This window comes from Branchiostoma floridae, chromosome 2, assembly GCF_000003815.2.
Source record: "Branchiostoma floridae strain S238N-H82 chromosome 2, Bfl_VNyyK, whole genome shotgun sequence".
Lineage (NCBI taxonomy): Eukaryota > Metazoa > Chordata > Leptocardii > Amphioxiformes > Branchiostomatidae > Branchiostoma > Branchiostoma floridae.
The window spans coordinates 21172308-21191470 of NC_049980.1; the positions used below are offsets into that span (position 1 = coordinate 21172308).

The 19163-nt window shown below is 40.2% G+C and overlaps 1 protein-coding gene across 2 annotated transcripts; it reads right to left on the bottom strand.

The window, feature by feature from the left end:
* Nucleotides 1-338: 338 nt before the first annotated feature.
* LOC118409799 (integrator complex subunit 14-like) lies at nt 339-19139 on the bottom strand. 2 transcript variants are annotated; one of them, XM_035811118.1, is made up of 8 exons: nt 19058-19139; nt 10267-10627; nt 8361-8653; nt 5556-5791; nt 3282-3426; nt 2511-2763; nt 2231-2296; nt 339-1725 (listed from the first exon to the last, which is right to left on the bottom strand). In XM_035811118.1, exons 2-8 carry the CDS (start codon nt 10591-10593, stop codon nt 1495-1497), a joined length of 1551 nt encoding a protein of 516 aa, XP_035667011.1. In that variant the 5' UTR covers nt 10594-10627; nt 19058-19139; the 3' UTR covers nt 339-1494. The 2 variants fall into 2 exon arrangements, with proteins under 2 accessions (XP_035667011.1, XP_035667012.1); XM_035811119.1 differs by lacking the exon at nt 19058-19139 and adding an exon at nt 18771-18907.
* Nucleotides 19140-19163: the final 24 nt, after the last annotated feature.

Consider the following 19163-nt stretch of genomic DNA (forward strand, 5'->3'; position numbering starts at 1 on the left):
GATAACTCAAGAACGGCTGGGTGGATTGGTTTCATACTTGGTGTGTTGGTAGTGTTGGTTGGTTGTGTGATGAAAGCTGGAAATGATAACATTTTTGGCCCCCTAGCGGCTTCCCTTGGTACTGCAGCGCAACTTTCGGGTTCGCTATTTTGTGTTCTGAACAAGCTATGGTTAGGATTTTGGGGTGTTGGATAGCTCTTGTGCTCAGGAATAAGTGACATAACTTTGGGCCCCCTAGCGGCTAGTCTTGGCAGGGGCATTTTTGTCAAAAACTTCTGAAGCATTACAAAACCCCGGCCTGGTTTGCTTCCTTCCACCCCTCACAGCTATACAGCACAGTTGATGGGTTCCCAAGGCCCACGGGTCAGACTCCCTTGACCCCCATGTGTCACTTTCCAGACGGAAACTGGATTTACTGGACCAGTTTCTACATGTTCCTACATATGTCCACTTACACCTTACAACACAATGATTTAGCCAAAAATTGTGAATAATTTTTAAGAAAAAAGACAAAGTGTACTGTTAAGAAAAAAGAAGCGATCGTTTATTGGCTACCATCAGTAGACAGATTTTCCTAAACAGTAAGGTAGGTGTGACTGTGTAGTTGATCTATTTTTTTTAACTTGATCTCTCTATTTTGCAAACTTTACTGAGAATAAGGATTTAGGATACTATTTTCATGAGCTTGAATAAAGGTGATTGCTCATGAGAACTGATTTTGGTGTAGTATACCTTGCATGACACAAAATGGAATGCTAAAACTGTAGCCAGTGCAATGTCAAGAGACAGAAGTCTGCACATCAATTTGACAAAGCAAAGTACAGGGAAACAAATTTGGAAAAAGTTCTTGAATTGACTACTTAGGAAGAAAAATAATGAACTTTCGGATTCATTCAGCCATAGTTTATGATAGTCAATTAGGAAACCAGTTGACTTTAAAGTGATTTCCCCTCAGAAATACATCTGATTCAGTAAAACAATTTTGCAGGATTTATCTGACACCTTGCTCATACACATATGTTCATATATGTGACACAGCCAACTGGTCATACAAGTCTACCAAACAATATGGGTTGCTTCGAGAGTAGCTGGATTACCCTCTAATGAAACATTGGTCTGATGAAAGCTGATGGGAAGGATGACTCCAGTGTTCCATGCTATGCAGTACTACCATGTTTTGGTAGGAGGCGTAGTAATACAGCCTATAGGTAAGGCAAGGCTAGGTGCCCACAGTATTTATCTCAGTGGTGTAAGAAACACAAGCATGTAAATCTGCCCTCACCAAACTAACACACAGGCCTAAGCTAGGTTTGAATGGAGTTAACCTGAATATAATACTGAAATTGTTTTCTAAAAGTAACACAAAATGTGCATACAAATTTATCAAATATCAAGGGCGAATTTAGACACCCTATTACTTTCTTTCACATGAAGTGTAAATGAAAAGTGTAAATACAAGACATAAAACTGAGACTATAAGAAGACTGAGACCTATCAGTCGTTGTCAGATTTACTGAAATGTGTCTGCAGTGGTGCAATGTTGTCATCATAATCCTTGTTAATGGCCAGTCTCAGCTCCTTGGCAGCATGTGTCAGCTGCAGGGCTGCATCTGGGTGGGCTGTTCCAGGCAGCAGGGTGCACTCCCTCTCCAACATGGCCGACATACCTTCCAACAGGTCCAGAAACCCAAACGACAAGGCAGCTTTTCTCAATCTGTTTAGTTCCTATGTAGAGGAAAGATATTATGGGGAGACATCATGAACAGCTTTTGATACTGCTGGGTACTTGTGGGATTTAGGTGATCATAATAATGGGTATTATGGGCTTTATTATAAACATCAAAGGTCACTGACCCTCTGGGACACTTGCTAAAAAAATCTTACAACATGCACTAAACATATAGCAAATAGATCTGTCAAATGATACATGTGCTGAATCTGTGACAGAAAGAACCACATATAATTTAAATACCGGTATCTACAAATTAAAGAAAACACCCGATGCTTGGATTTCTTATGAAAATATAAAAAAGTGATGAAGTTTAGTCCTATATGTATAGCATGCAGAATGGTAAACATCTGGTAAGGTGGATCAAACTGGAATCAAGAGTTCTACCATTTGATCTCCAGCCACTCAGCCATTCAATGCAAAGTAACAACCAACTGCCTCTGTGATACTCAATGTCTATATATTTGGTGTACATATCATACACTTAAAACCTGCCGATACCTTATAGAACGTCTGCTGCTTGTCAGGAAGTTTCCTTGCGTTCCTCAATATTTTCTGTACATCAGTCTGAAATGACAGTGAGGAAAGTATTACAGCAAATCATGGTATTTGACGTTGCTGCATCAGTCTTTATGTCATATCTACGAGGTAAAATCGAGTTGTCATGTTTTCCTCTTACTGCATCAAATTCATCCAGCAGCAGAATTGGAAATAATAGATCTACATATCACTATTGATCTGAAATACATTTAGTACATGTATAACTTCAGCCTGCTGATACCTGTAGCCCGCTGGGTTTGATCCAGACTGTGGTGTTCTGTGCGTAGCTCCTCTTGTCTGCATGGCGAACGGGATACGGACTTGTGGTGTCATCTTCTCCATACGGATTGTGGGGGCTGGAGGCCACAGGGCCAAGCTGACTGATTTTCCCCAGCCATGACACAGCATCTTCCCCCGGCTCCAGAACAGACAGCATCAGGTTGGATTTCTTCTTACTGTCTGCCCAGGAGTACAGGAACCCGTACCAGCTCTCCCTGACATGGGGGAGGACAAAAATGGATCGTTGATAAGTAAAATCGCAACATTTGGAAGAGGGTCATATCTCTTGCAATATTTTTAAATCAACAAGGATCCTTTTGACTTTTCCAGACAACAGATACAAATTATGACATAGACATTGTTTACACAATGGTATGCTTGTTACATACCGAGATTACTGTATTCATCTTAATGTGACAATTTTGCTTGCAACCTTACTTCTGTTAACAAGAGCCCTTTTAACACTGTGTTAATTACCCAGAACTCTGCAACAGACCTGAGTCAGCTTACAGATGTGCCCTATGTGGGACTCAAATAGGACTGTTAAGTCACACTGCAGCCAACGCTGTAAGGCTGACATCAATTAGGATTTTACCATGGTCAATATTGACCAAAGGAAGGCCATATATATAGATTACCCTGATTGTGCATGTCATCATGCAATCAAGCACAGCAGTGATTGTCATATGTAGCTAGCTATACAAAAATTTGATTTTCAAAACTGTTAGCTTACCCGAGTTGGACAAGGGCAACCATACTCTCCACTTTCAAACTGCCATGAAGAAGAACACAGAAGGAAGGAGCCTTCCCATCATGCTCAGCAGTATCCCCATCTCCTTCTCCTGAAGCCCCGCTCTCTCCTTCTGACGCTTCCTTCTCTGTAGGAACAAGCAAAGTGTGAGACTGTAAGTGATATGAATATTTCAAAGGCAAAGATCTAGATATGCCTAAACAGAGCTTGAATTTCACCTTCATTCTGGCCACAAGGTCACCAACATCCAGTTGAAATGAATGGTTCAAACAATATCAAATTTTGCTGGAGGTTGAAAAGATAAAATCATGCCCAAATGCTATTCAACCAACAGTACAAAGCAAAACAGCTACATGTAAAATCAAGTGTAAACACAAATAAAAAAGCTACATTTAGAGTCCAATGCAAGTCACCACTAGGGTTTTTAAAATACTTGTAACCTTTGAAATGGTCAAACTAGTTAATTGCCCCATAAAAGTAAGCCCCTATTGTCGTATATTTTAATCACTGCTGGGCACTGGTGAGTCCTTTGTGGTGGGCCATTGATACATGACACCCAAGCATACTTTGCAAGGATGTGTGGATTGCTTTCTTCTCAGCAAACTACTACTACTATAGTATACCATTTACAAAATGTTACAAAAAATGGTAGAAAATGAAGAAAAAAAACACATGTAATAGAGTCCATTCCAAGACACCATGCAGATGTTTGTTGCCATTGTTTAGAATTGATTTTAAAGTTTTGTAATTATATGTCTAGGACATTTGATACTTCAGAAATATTTTTAACACCGTTTCAACTTTATAAATATTTCCCTGGTCCTGTAAAACTTTGGAAATATTCATGATGTGGAATTGGATACTTCTAATGGTTTCTAAATAATGATAACAGCATTCTACCATTATTTACCATTTTCTACCATTTTTTGTAAATGGTTCGGTGGGCTGGGAAGATAGCAATTCACACATCCTTGCAAAGTATGGTTGGGTGCCATGCAACAATGGCCCACCACAAAGGATCCACCAGTGCCCAGCAGTGAAATCTAAAAATATACAGATGCAACAATAGGGCTTACTTTTATGGGGGCAATAAACTAATTTTACCATTTGGCCAGGTTTACCATTTTTTGTAAATATTTGTAAATGTGAAATAATCACAGAGAGGTTTCACAATTATTCGAAATAAAGATATTTTTGTACAGTTACTTTCAAAATGTTTCTAAAATATTCAAAGAAATCCAAATAAATGAGTATTTTCTTAGTCAATTTTTTGAAAATAATTTAATTATTGTGGCTCAGATATTCTTTTATTCAAAATAATTCAGACTAATTATAAATATCGCCTAAAAACCCTCATGGTGTCTTGGAATGGACTATTAAAATTTAAGATTTTCTATTAAAATGCTGTTACCATTTTTCATAAACTTCACAAAGCATCCATCCTAATCCACATCATAATTTTTTCCAAAGTATAACAAAACCAGGGAAATACTAAGAATGTTGAAATAGGGTTCAAAATATTTCACTGATATGATGTAGTTACAACCCCTATACTTGTAGTGACTTGGAATGGACTACAACGTACAAAGGGTGTAGGTAAGGCAAGAAGCCCAACGTAGCACTGGGACAACAGTAGCATTTACCAAGGAGGTTCTTTCAACCTCCTTGCATTTACTGATTTATTGCTAAGTCCTGACCACTACCATCAAACTGCATTTAAGACATGTACAATAATTCTATGATTACCACGTAGCTGTCTCCTGTCCACACTGCAACTTAAATGATAGAGGTCACGACTTACATAAGCAAATTAACCAGCCCAATCTGTTAATTTTCTCCCCTTTCATATGTCTAAGATCTGTCATGCTTGACTGATGGATAATTGTGGCAACTTCACAGCCCAAGGCACAGAAGGTGGTCTTAATAATCTGATGACGGCGGTACCATGACGGCAATAAGGCAGTCATCATCTCAATTTGTATATATCTGTGCCAGATATTGGTGCAAATTGCAAGTCTGATGGAACAACTATATTGCTTTGAAATGATACATAGCAACTGGACAACAAAGCAACTAGCAGACTGGGTCAGTGTATTAAGTAGTCTCCATAAAAATGATATTCTGTGGCTTACTAAATATCATATGCATGGAGTTTCACCTTCTGCGGGGATACAATTCTCAAATATCAACACTGGTAATCCTCACATGATGACACACAACACAGTATGAAACAGTACAACTGTCACGTAACATTACCTGTTTTCGTAGGCTTTGGCAGAACAAGGTGTCTAGATATGACTGCTGGACTGGCTATATCCTTAGAGTCCAAGAATCCAAGAATCTCCATCTGCAGAGATGGTTCTCGGACCAGGGGGCCAAAGTCATATGTTTTCTTGAACGTTTCCACGACAGGCACAGCCTGGACCTCGGAGCTCATATGGCCACACTTCAACGTCCACGACACGGATGGGAACTGGGTCTCAGCTAGTTTGCTGTAGGCAGGGGAAACAGTCAAATATCTGGATTGATCACAACTTCACAGTTTACCAATTGGCATAAAATGGACAGGTACATAATCATATATAGATACATGTATTAAAATCTAAAAACTCAAATACAAAGTACAGATGCATTCATAGGTACACTCTCTATCATGAAGGTGTGTTTTGTTCTTCCTTGTGTACATTTTTCCAAAACATTTTTCCATGTTTCCTACAACCTATCCTGACTCTTCAGCCCCCTTACATACTTCCCAACCCAATATAACAGCCACACTTTCCCTACTGACTCTAGGGTACATGATAATGTCAGGTAAAGCCAGATTACACAGATCCCAGGCTTTGCCCTGCTCTCAGGCCTAGTAAGACATCACCTTCCATTAGTCTGAAAGGGTCAAATATAAGGAAGGATTATCAGCTGGCCTGGAACTGTGGGGAGAGTAGCGTGGCATCGGCATGCTGTAAATTCAAGCCATGACTCATGCATAAGCTTGACAAATCAGGAGGGTTCAGAAATGTAACAGATCTGCAGTATCATAACAGAGTTGGCTGGAATAGCTTACTGATTTTTCAGACTGAGGTAAAGGTTGGAGAGATTTTCATGTTTCCCAGCAAGGCAGGTTTCCCTGTACCAGGTCAGAGCCACTGCAGGCACAAATATATCAGAATCTATACAACGCAAAATGGACCAGGCAAGAGGAATCTGGCAATCTGCACTAAAAATATTAGACAGGATGGTCTATGAAGAATGACTCAGTAAAGTCAATAAAACTTAAAAGGTATGGCAAAAAGAAAGAAGATTGACAGTGAGAGTAAGTATTGAATGACATTTATGATTATGAAAAGAATATCTTAAGCCTAACCAAACTACATCTAAATATAGTAATATGTTAATAAATATTCTGCAATCACTATCATTTCTGTGTTAGCATGTTAACGGGAATGTAGAATTTCATAACTACATAATCTTGCCCGCTTCAACTTCTACTGATTGAAAATCACACATCCCATTCAGTATACCCACAAATTAACCCAGGAATACGCACAAAATTTTTATCAAAATATCATCTTATACTTTATAGGAAGATTTTTCCAATCAAGTATATTGTGTGTCGTCAATGTAATACTTATTATTGTTGTAATAATTCCTTAAGAATTTATACCAGTGCTTCTTTTGTTTTCCATCGAACATATGCACACTCCATGACAATTATGCACATACGTCATTACTAACTACCCCTGGTTTAGACTGTAGAAAATTCTAGATCTATCAAAGACATAATCACTATACAAAAATTATCTGTGTCATCCATTCTTATGGAATCATAAGAGTATAAGAATGGATGGCATGCAAAATTCTTTTTTTATAAAAATCTTCTTAACAGATACTTAGCAATTGCTATTTATAAAATTTTGCAGTCATCCATTCTTAAGGAATTATCACAACAGTAATAAGTATTACAATTGACGACACACAATATACTTGATTGGAAAAATCTTCCTAAAAAGTATAAGATTTGTTTTAATAAAAATTATGTGCGTCATCTATTTGTAAGGAATTATCATAACATTAGGAAGTATTTGAATGGATGAAGCACAAAACTCTTGATTCTAAAAAGATATTTTTTTATCTATGAAAATTTTGTGTATCACTCAGTCTTAGGGAACTATCATATGTTAATAAGTACTTGAATAGACAATGCACAAAATTCTTGATTATAAGAATCTTTTTAAAAGATATTTGTTATTCATACAAATTTTGTGCATCCATTCTTATTATCATGATAATTCCCTAAGAATGGAATGACGCACTTATGGGACTATGACCTACTTGGCAAAATCCTCTCCTGTCTAGACCAGATGAATGACTTATAACAAGGTGCCTTGTCAACACACCCTTTTTCTGTCTCCTTCCTTATCTTGCAGAACTAAGCCAGATTTCACCACAGATTTGATTCTCCAGACATTCCTGTCCTCTTTCCCTCAAACTGAACATCAACTGTGGTAAGAGTCTCTGAGATCTCCCATTGTACATTGTAATTATCGGCTCTCCTTTGTCCCACTTTATGAGCAGCCAGGCTTTCATCAACACTAACACAAAACCAAAGAGATCCAGTCCCATGTATTATACTTTATAGGAAGGACAAAGCATTTTTCCAACACAAGGTGGTATGAAATAGCTGGTCTATGGATTATAAGAAGACAATGACAGCATTACCTGGGTATGTCTTCTCCAGGCACTACAAAGGTGCAATTTTATGCACTGATTTTCCTACAAACTAGGCTAAATACCATATGAAAATCTTCTTACAGCATTAGTTACACAAAAAGTTATAATTCTCACCACAACTTCAGCATGCATACAGTATCTATCCTCTGATGCTTTTGTGAACAATCAAATGTTTGGTTGGGAGGTTGGCTATTTAGTTGGGAGGTCCACTAAGGAGATTTATTCTAGTCAGGCTACATAACTCCGGTGTCACAGTAATACTGACCTCAATGTTTTTCCAACTAGCAGTGTGAAACAGAATGATATCTTCTTACAAAACTATCTGATGCTTACCTGAAAAGAGACTGACAGGTTGCCATGCTGAGTTCTCCCTCTGGTAGGTACACACCCCCTGCACCGCCATTCATGTCCACCAGTCTCTGGAGCTGCCCCAGCACCCCCTGCACCTCAGGGGGGTTGGCCAAGCACACCAGGTGAAGTTTTGATGGGAAAGGAAAGGGGAGAGGGAACTCATCCCCATCTGTTGACAGGTCATCATGATGGTGTTGTGAGCTGTAAAATCTCTCCAGGGACTCTTTCAAGGAACCCTTTCCTACCCCTGGGCTCCCATCGGTCACTAGTACAACCTGTGGGGATGTATAGGAGAATAAGAACCTTAAGCAATGAGGTAAGCAATGCAGGCGTGAGCATTGTATGCGGTCTGGGGGAACCCTCCCCATGAAAATCTTGAAATTTATAACCCTCAGTAATGAACCCTCAGTAATGTCTAGATCACTGGGTAAACCCGTTCTCTACACAAACAATGCAAATTTGCTAATTCGTGGTGCACAAATTTATAAATAGAGTTTGACTGTACTAGTGTAAGTGAAAAATAAATAAAAAATTTCCCATTAATTGTAGGGAAGGAAATGTTTGCTGAGTTAAGTGAAAACTTTCTGCGCCCTTGTTCTTAAGCCGTTTTCTCAGCTTGCTGAGCAGGATGGAAAGGAAAAGTATGGTAAACCTTTAGATGAGTCTGTGTATTAGCTGTTCAATAATTACTACCATTGTCAAAAAGGTTATCTATTTAGTGCAATTTGTCTGGTTGTTCCTACATTGTATGTGTGTGTGTGTTAAGGTTTATGTCAATATGAATGTAATTTTGATGAAAGATTGTACATGCTAATACCAGGCTATTTGATTTGAAAAAAAAATCTACTAATGAGGGATTGGAGGGCTACTAAAGTTATGATTCAATTAGGCTGAAAATTAGGAGGTGGAAGTTTCCAGCTGCAATAAATAAACAGTGTCTTTTTTTAAATTTGGACAGTCAACAAAGTTGAGTTTAAGTTTAACTTTTCTGAGCAGACACAAATACTAAACTCTTATAACTCCATTAAAAAGTCAAAGAAAAATACTATCTTGAAAATTGATGAGGAATAAAAGTTTTATTCCCTGGGGCAGCCTCATACAAAAGGCCTTGTGTGCAGACAAATGATCATCAATGAATAAGTAATGCTACCTAGAGCACAACCTTCGTGCATTCTGAACAATGGGACAGACTTTTTCAATCAAGTGTATTCAATACCATTTGTCAGCATAGGTGAAGGTCTCTTGAAATGAAAAAAGACAACTGGAGACAAGTATTTCTACACTGACTGCTTAGTCCTGATTTTTGCTTTGAAAGCCATGCTGAAAGCAGGTGCCTTGTACACCTGGTATCTTGAGATGTAATGAGACTGGAATGTGCATGGTATAGTATATCCTGACAATAGCACCCATCAGGATATCATAGCACATTTTCATGTAGATGGAGAACAGACAAAATAGCTTTAGCAAGCTTCCTTGACTCATCTTGCTGACTCAGAAGCCATTCTCTATACACATGTTTGAGACATCTGAGCTATTACTATAGTATTACATGACGTCATTCATGGCCTCGACCTGTGATATTAATCTATTATGGATAATCATTGATGCCGTCTTTGTCTGTAACACCGTCTTCTTCCTATATACCAGGCAATGTATATGGCTCCTTTTCTGTTTGGTTCTATGTTTCAAACATTTATCCTATAGCTCCTGTCCTGTTAATTCGTCAAGAATCCAGGACACCAGGACATCTATTAGTATTAGATCTAGAATTATGTTTTGACCTCAGACCCCATTCCTAATAAGATCTAATGTCTCAAGGGACAGTGTGCATTATTTAGAATAGACCTTTACCAGTGCTGACTTATATGATATGAGGTCATGTGCTCACCTGACATGGCAGGCCCACTCCCCACTCGTCCATCACTATCTGACTGACACCTGCCAATCCTGTCTCAATACAAGTCTTGTCATAGTCGTCCATCCTGTTCAGCCCCTCCTTCAGCTCCTTATAGTCCCTGGTGAAAGGTACCACCAGTTCCCAGAGGGAGGAGAAGGCCACCAGGGCAGTGAACTCCAGCCTGTTGTGTGCTGCCAGGTAGTCCAGCAGGGTGCTGACCCCCTGGATGGCCAGGTGCTTACGCTGGAAGTCATTGTCTCCGGAGACAACTGGTCGTGTCATGGACAGGGAAAGGTCCAGCAAGATCACTGTGGGCATGCTGCTGGTCTTGCTGTCACAACCTCATAGATACCTATGGGGAAACAGATAAAAACTAGAAAGGCAACATTTTCGGAAAGCATTAGCATAATTAAACTATTTCATGGAGGTATGAGGTCTCTTAACTCTTGTAAAATGTCGCATTTATCCTACAGAGGGGATGTTAATCCATTGGTCCTTAGTATGGGGAAACCTCTGACTCAGGTGTTAAAAATCTTCAAATACACTTATCAAAAGATCATACAGAGGTGACTAGCTGAGAACTAAAAGCCATGCAGAATGCTATTTACCAACTTAAATGAACTTTCATATTAGTAACATTGCACTGCGACTAAAAGTACTATCCACTTGAATAAAGCATCATCATGCTTCATCTCAATAAAGGATGACTACTTTATTCCAATGATTCTGCTCCTATCATGCTCTGCCAGCTGTGCCTTTCAAGATCAGTGCCTATCTTTCTGGGAATAGCTGGATAAAAGGTTGACATGCCATATAGGGAATTCTTACAAATACAAATAAGGTATCTTACGTTTTGACAATGTGATGCCTTCGTCAAAATCTCTATTTACAAAATGTACCTAGTCCCTGTCTTCGAATGCCAAACCTTTCAGAGACAGATCAAATAGTTGAGATGAGTCAGAGTAATGCACATAATGTCCATTGCACAAGATAAATCAGTTAACACCTCAGTATTGCAACAACTGACATTCGAATAACCTTCTCAACTATTCATGTAACACAGGCCTTACCCAACATAAATCTAATCCCCTGTAGCAGGGTGGATATTAAATGGATGTTAATGTATTGTGTCTAGGTTAGAGAGAGAGAACCTTTTCGATTCTTTTCTTCTCAGTGAAGACATATTTCTGAGGTTACTGACATCCATTCATAATGCCTTACTTGTGCGCAAGTGCCAATGCTACAATACAGGTAGTTGCTAGTAATCAACTAGGCGAAATACATATTGTGTATAGGCAAGGTATAGGTAAAGCACATCTAATTCAGATATCTTATGTAATAACTCCTCAAAAGCTACAATAAGGGGTTTTGGACCGTTCAATTTATACTTTATAAACCTTAAGTTAATCTACTTAATCAATTTAGATCAAAGAGACAAAAAAATTGGACCTTATATTGGAACTACCATTAGTTGACTGTAATATCTGGTGACTCTGTTATCCAAAAAGCATTTAATAGAACTTTGTAATTTTGTTTTATTTTGTTTTTACCAGTTGTTATCATAGAAACCATGGATTGATCTAAACACCACATAATGATATGCAGGCACAGTGGAAGAAAAGGAAATATGTGTTTATTGCATTACATATGTAGATGTGTAAAATCATGTGTGAGCTAGTTACAGTACTATCATTGGGCACAGCTGTGATTGCAAGTGCCATCATTGGCAAGTGGTTTACTTCAAGGGACATCGCATAATGGGTTCTACAGATAATTTGGGGACAAGACACCGAAGGTCAAAGTAACTGTCCTGATATGGGAGCTACAGTCCAAAGTGAAGATTTATATACTAGTACATGTATTTGATACTACATATGGCACTATATTCACATGCATGTAATGTGGGATTGATTCTAGCTAATCATAGTTCAAAGATATTCCAGCTGTTATTTCATTGTAGTATTGGTAGATTACCAGTAGGTTGATTTTGTAGTGTAATGTACATTGTGGATATTTCATCAAATAAAACACTGACTAAAGTAGAAAGTGCACAAGAGGTAATGAATTACAGTACCCCTGCAACCAAACATCAAACTCTGTCACTAAGTAATGATTGCGATTCTAACTGTGTGATCTCACAGATATGTAAGGTGGCAGGCTCCTCTGGTTAGCAAGCCTGGTTACCTACTTAACAGGAACAAAACATTGATTCTGTGCTACATGATACCCACTTATGATCATACCAAGGAGCAGCTGGCCTAGGTTTTAGTTTTATAATCATGCACCTAAACCATTACAGATACATTATTTTCTTATCATTTCTACCATGCACTTACTATTTACCTGGTGTATTTTGGAAGTTCACAACTTTCACATTACAAGACAATATGTTAAACTTCGAAAACAGGAAAATTTTGGTGCATTAAAATCATTGGGGCACATAGTCTGTTTAGTGTTTTGATATTAAAATACTGACCTGGAATTGGTATAGAGGCTGAATTTAATGGGGATAGATACATATTATGGATTGACCTAAATAAGTAAATAGTTACTAGTACATGTAGCTGCAAACATCAGCTGGCGAGGGACAGACTGGCTGGCACTTGCATCTAGTATATGGATGGGAGAAAGGATTTTTGACATCGACTTATTGGTTTTTGACAAGTTCTAACAACTGAAGTCAATAACTGATGTTATGCTGAGGGTGAAAAGTGACAGGACAGTAGACTGAATACTTTTGATTAAATCTGTCATACTAGATTTTCTCTCTGAATTGGTTGAGAGCTATATGAAATTCAAGGTACCACACAAACTTTATTGAACTCTACTAGGGCCACGCCAATTTCATTTGTTGCTTCTCAGATTTGCCTGTCCATTTTTTTTCATTTTCAAAAAATTAAGTACCCCAAAATATAATACAGATCTTGCTATCATAAACCTGTTGCTATCACAAACCTGTAAATATTACCATTCAGAGCCACATACATATAATTCCAGTCTAAAAACAATGCCAATGATTGTATAAAACGTGCCATTAAACTCCTCAGGCTGTTGTTTTGTGTTATTTAAGCTGTATATCTTCACCCCAGGCCTTTTGAAAAAAAAAAAAAATGAAGCAACAAATAAATTTGGTCTGGCCTAGTAATGGAACAGTACTAGTAGAGGTAGAGGCAGAGGGAAAAGCCTTGGTTCCAGAGTAGCATTGGGAGTAGTATCAAAAAGAACCATTCTGAGACCTCTAGTTTTCCTCTTGCAAAAGAAATGATCTTCTACAGGCCTAGAAACATCTGAATACCCTAGACAAATGGCAGCACATGGCACATGTGGTTTCACGCTGAAAAATGATACGATATGCTAATCATAATGTACATTTACAAAACAAACCCTGCATGTACCTGTAATGACCCATGAGGGCAGATATGCAGGCTGAACAATGCAGATACAAATGAAAGGCACAATGCTGGGCAACCTGAGAGTTGTACTGGTCCACTCATACTTCATAGGCAATTAAAAACTGCCTTGACTACACAGGCAGTGCTGGCCATGGGTATTAAAAAAAAGCAATCAAAGGCACTTTAAAAATAGATGGACCTGCTGGTGGAAGCTTGCATAGTATCCTGTCATTGATAAATTTTTGCCACTATTGACAGGATTGATGTCAACAAGTATTTTTGTTTGCTATTGATGGGATTGTGAACAATGAAAATATGCTGGACAAAGTAAAATGAAGCCTCTAAAATGATACTAAAATAATCTACGACTTTTTTTATCACAAATAAACCCAGTCTTTCTATTTCACTGATCAGCGTTGTGCATCATTGCAGTAAAAAAAGTCAACACTTTTTAGTGTTACAGGTTTAAGGTCACATAATTTCGAACCATGTGATCAATAGATATTGCAAAATGCAGCAACTTTGGAAACAACGCATATCACGTTAGCTTGGTATTTAAGAATAAATACATTAACAACACATTGTCGTTTTTTGTAAATCTTAATAAACACGTTTTTGCATTTGTGGTGTCGTGCTGAGTTGAAGGCCATGTTTGCTCATCAACCCTTTCAAAAGCAAGAAATTCAAAGCCATTTTTCAGTTGTCAGTTGTTCTAGGTTACGAACTTTGATATAACCAATTCATCATTATGACTTTGCTGTTCTAAGATACCAACTGATCATATACGGGCACTTATGCATATGGCTGTAGATGAGAGGAGAGTACTGAGTAGAGTAGAGTAATTCTGGGGCAGGTAACATTGTTTTCTAGAACAAGGAGTTAATACAAAGGTCCCCCTTAGTATACCTGTAACAGTGGGGTTCAAGCACCACCAACTGACCATTCCAGACCTTTTTGGCATAGCGGTTATGGCGCTGGCTTAGTTAGCTAGCAAGCCCGGGTTTGATCCCAGGAGCCGGGGGACTGTTTCTACTCACCTCTCTTAATATTACGCAAACTATTCCGCACAGATTACAAATTACATTAAATTCTCATAGCTGATAACAAATTATGTTAAATCATTTGGCTTCTTACCAACTACAAACTATCCTTTAAAAACAAAAGGTTTAACTATCTAGTTTGCCCCCCAAGTATTAATATTATCATAATGGTGATGATTAATTTTTTTCAGTGGTGGCGGCAGCACATTTCTCAGGCGGTGCGGGGGGGGTGTGTGTGAAATATTGCTGACCAAATCTTTGATAATTATTATTATAGAAGCTTTCCACGAAATCGTCTTCCGGAAGGGACGTAAAACGGGGGTCCCGTGCTCGAGGAGGTGCCTCCACCACGTTAATCAGCCTCATTACTCAACACATTGGGTACCTGCCTATGGCACTGGCTGCAAATACACCCGATATTATTATTATTATTATCTGCAGCGATTGATCGTGAGCTCTACAGATTAAACATAGATATAGCTGCCTTGCAAGAAACACGACTTCCTGAGAGTGGCTCCCTTAAGGAGGACTCCTACACCTTCTTCTGGAAAGGGAAAGGAATGGAAGACACTAGTGAACATGGAGTCGGCTTTGCCGTCAGAAATACCTTGCTGAACAAGATAGAGCCACCCACAGGGGGCACAGAAAGGATCATTACCTTACGTCTCTCTACGCACGAGGGTCCTGTCCACCTTCTATGTGTTTATGCGCCAACGTTGCAGGCTACCTCTGAAGTCAAAGACCAATTCTACGAGCAACTTGATAGTGCCATTAGGAAAATCCCAGCATCAGAGCAAATCTTCATTCTGGGAGACTTTAACGCTCGGGTAGGCTCGGACCATGAGTCCTGGCAGACCGCGCTGGGCCATCATGGGATTGGTAAAATGAATGAGAATGGGCAAAGACTCCTTGAGCTATGCTGCTACCACAACCTCTGCGTAACAAACACCTTCTTTCAGAACAAAGCTATCCATAAAGCGTCCTGGCGACACCCCAGGTCGCAACACTGGCACCAGTTGGACCTAGTTATCACACATCGAACTTCTCTTAACAGTGTGTGCAACACAAGAGCGTACCACAGTGCAGACTGTGATACCGACCATTCTCTTGTTGCCTCAAGGATAAAGTTAAGACCCAAGAAGCTGTATCATACAAAAAAGAAAGGCCAGCCAAGAATTGATGTCAGCAAGACCATGCTACTAGACAAAAACCAGAAGTTCCTAAAACGCCTTGAAGAAACATTGAGCAACACCCAACTGCAGGACGCAGAGCACAGGTGGGACACACTGAGTAAAACCATCCATAGTGCAGCTGTCCAGACCTATGGGAAGAAGGAGCATAAGAACACTGATTGGTTTGAAGCAAACATCTCAGTGCTGGAACCCATCATGGACAAGAAACGCGAAGCTCTGGTTAGCTACAAGCAAAACCCTAGTAGTCAGAACTTGCAGGCACTGAAAGCCGCCCGACACGAAGTCCAGCGGGTCTCACGCCGCTGTGCAAACAACTACTGGCTCCTGTTGTCAGAGCGCATCCAGCTTGCTTCAGCAACTGGAGACATCAGGAGGATGTACGAGGGCATCAAACAAGCCACGGGCAAACCAATTAAAAAGAGTGCACCCCTCAAAGCAAAGTCAGGAGAGATCATTGCTGACAAAGACAAACAAATGGCACGTTGGGTAGAACATTACTTGGACATCTACTCAACAGAAAACCAAGTCTCTCAAGATGCACTAAACAACATTGAAGACTTACCTGTCCTTGTAGAGCTGGATGCTGAACCCACCATTGAAGAGCTTAGTAAAGCCATTGACTCCATGTCAAGTGGGAAGGCACCGGGTGAGGACAATATCCCAGCCGAGATCATCAAGTGTGGGAAACCTGCCCTGCTAAAACCACTACATGAGCTGCTATGTCTCTGCTGGAAAGAGGGCAAGGTACCCCAGCCAATGCGTAACTCAAAGATCATCACTCTGTATAAGAATAAGGGAGACCGCACAGATTGCAACAGCTACAGAGGCATATCTCTGCTAAGCATCGTGGGAAAAGCCTTTGCCAAAGTAGTCCTCACCAGACTTCAGGTTCTGGCCGACCGGGTCTATCCAGAATCCCAGTGCGGTTTCCGTGCCGAGAGGTCTACAACAGACATGATTTTCTCCGTACGCCAGCTTCAGGAGAAGTGTCGGGAACAGCAGCGGCCGTTATATATAGCCTTTATAGACTTGACAAAGGCTTTTGACCTCGTCAGCAGGAAAGGCCTGTTTCAACTCTTGCACAAGATTGGTTGCCCCCCACAGCTGCTTAGCATCGTCATCTCCTTCCATGAGAACATGCAGGGTGTGGTTAGTTTTGACGGGGAAACCTCAGAACCCTTTGCAATTCGGTCTGGTGTGAAACAAGGGTGTGTCCTGGCCCCAACCCTGTTTGGGATTTTCTTCTCTCTCCTGCTGAAGTTTGCGTTTGGTAACTCCACACAAGGTGTCCATCTACACACCCGCAGTGATGGGAAGTTGTTCAACCTGGCCCGACTGAGAGCCAAGACAAAGGTTCGCTCAGTCATGATCAGGGATCTGTTGTTTGCTGACGATGCAGCACTGGTCGCACATGCTGAGCATGAGCTACAGCAGATGATCAACCAGTTCTCTCATGCCTGCAGGGAATTTGCGCTGACCATCAGCATAAAGAAAACGGAAGTCATGGGTCAGGATGTCCCACAGCCACCCATCATCACCATAGGCCCAGAAGTGCTTGTAGCAACAGAGCACTTTACATATCTTGGCTCTACAATCACAAACAACCTGTCCTTAGATAGGGAAATAGACAGACGGATAGCTAGGGCGGCGGGGGTGATGACTCAACTTGGAAAGAGAGTGTGGAATAACAACCACCTGACACTTCACACAAAACTCGAAGTGTACCGTTCATGCGTTCTCAGCACGCTTCTGTACGGTAGTGAGACCTGGACCACATATGCCAGACAAGAAAACCGCCTGGAAAGCTTCCATCTACGATGCCTAAGGCGCATTCTTGGCATCACCTGGAGGGACAGAGTGCCCAACACCACTGTTCTGGAACGTTCCTGCTCCTTGAGTATCCATCTTCTTCTCTGCCAGCGACGTCTACGCTGGCTGGGACACGTATCCCGTATGAAAGATGGGCGCATTCCAAAGGACATCCTGTTCGGGGAACTAGCAGCAGGAAAACGCCCAGTAGGCCGACCGGCACTGCGCTATGTACAGGGATGTCTGCAGGCGTGACATGAGACTAACTGACATTGACCCAACCAGCTGGGAACAGATTGCAGAAGACCGCACCAGATGGCGCAACACAGTCAGGGAGGGTCTTGCCAAGGGTCAGGCGAGACGAATGAAACAACTAGAGTCAAAAAGACAAAGACGCAAAGAAAGACTGCAACCTGGCAATTCATCTGAATATATATGCCCAAACTGCGGATGCGACTGTCATGCGAGGATTGGGTTACAGTCCCACAGTCGACGCTGTCAACCGCCCTAATTTGAAGGAGAGAGTGCTACCATCATCTGGAAAGATGGAAGGATGCCTACTACTACTACTATTATTATCATTTAGCATGTGGAACACCAAAGCCGCACAAATGCTTCCCTGGAAAATTTTTAAATCCAGACCGTCTGAAACACCTTTTCCTGCATGTTGAGTTTCAAATCTTAATGATTTCAGTACTTTAACGTTAATGATTATGTTTTGCACATTCCGGCTATTGTACTGATTAGAAATTAAGTTGATTTGGGGTGATTGCCTATGGGTGACGAAGACTTAAATGGCCTGATTAAGCCTTACGAAAAAGGGCATGCAGGCCCTTCATAAGGACTGTTCAATGGGGTACTAATACTATTAGCAATACTCAGCTGGCCGCTTGTGTTTCTGTTCGTTTCTGTCTTGCTGGATCAGGATATTGCTTAGTAGCCCAGCCCTGTTTACTGAATATTGCTCAAGTAACGTTACCTCATAGACTATGTTATGTATTGTAGCAAGGAGGTTAAATTGAATGGAAGAGCAGCCAAAACTTGAATAAAAATACTCCTACCTGGCTGAAACCACTTTAGTCTACACTGATGCTATATCTAGCGTTACAGTGACACTGAAAATGTGACGTGACTGATAGAGAAATCTCTCTTGATCTTGGTTTCTTCTCAGCCTTCTCTTTCATCCATGATTTCAAACTCGCATTTCCTGAAAAACTCAAAGACCAAACCCATAACCGCTGACATCCTAAGACGTCACCCTCATTTCTTTAGGAAATATCACAGAATATGGATAATCAACAGCCAACAATTTAGAGAAAATCACATAAATCTGCGGGCTTTCCCATACCTTTTCAAAATTTTCCCCCTCCTTTCTCTTCGGGTCAAGGGTCAAAAGTCAGCTAATGTGACCCATAACACTATATCTATCCGCTTCATTCATTCTTACAAATCCT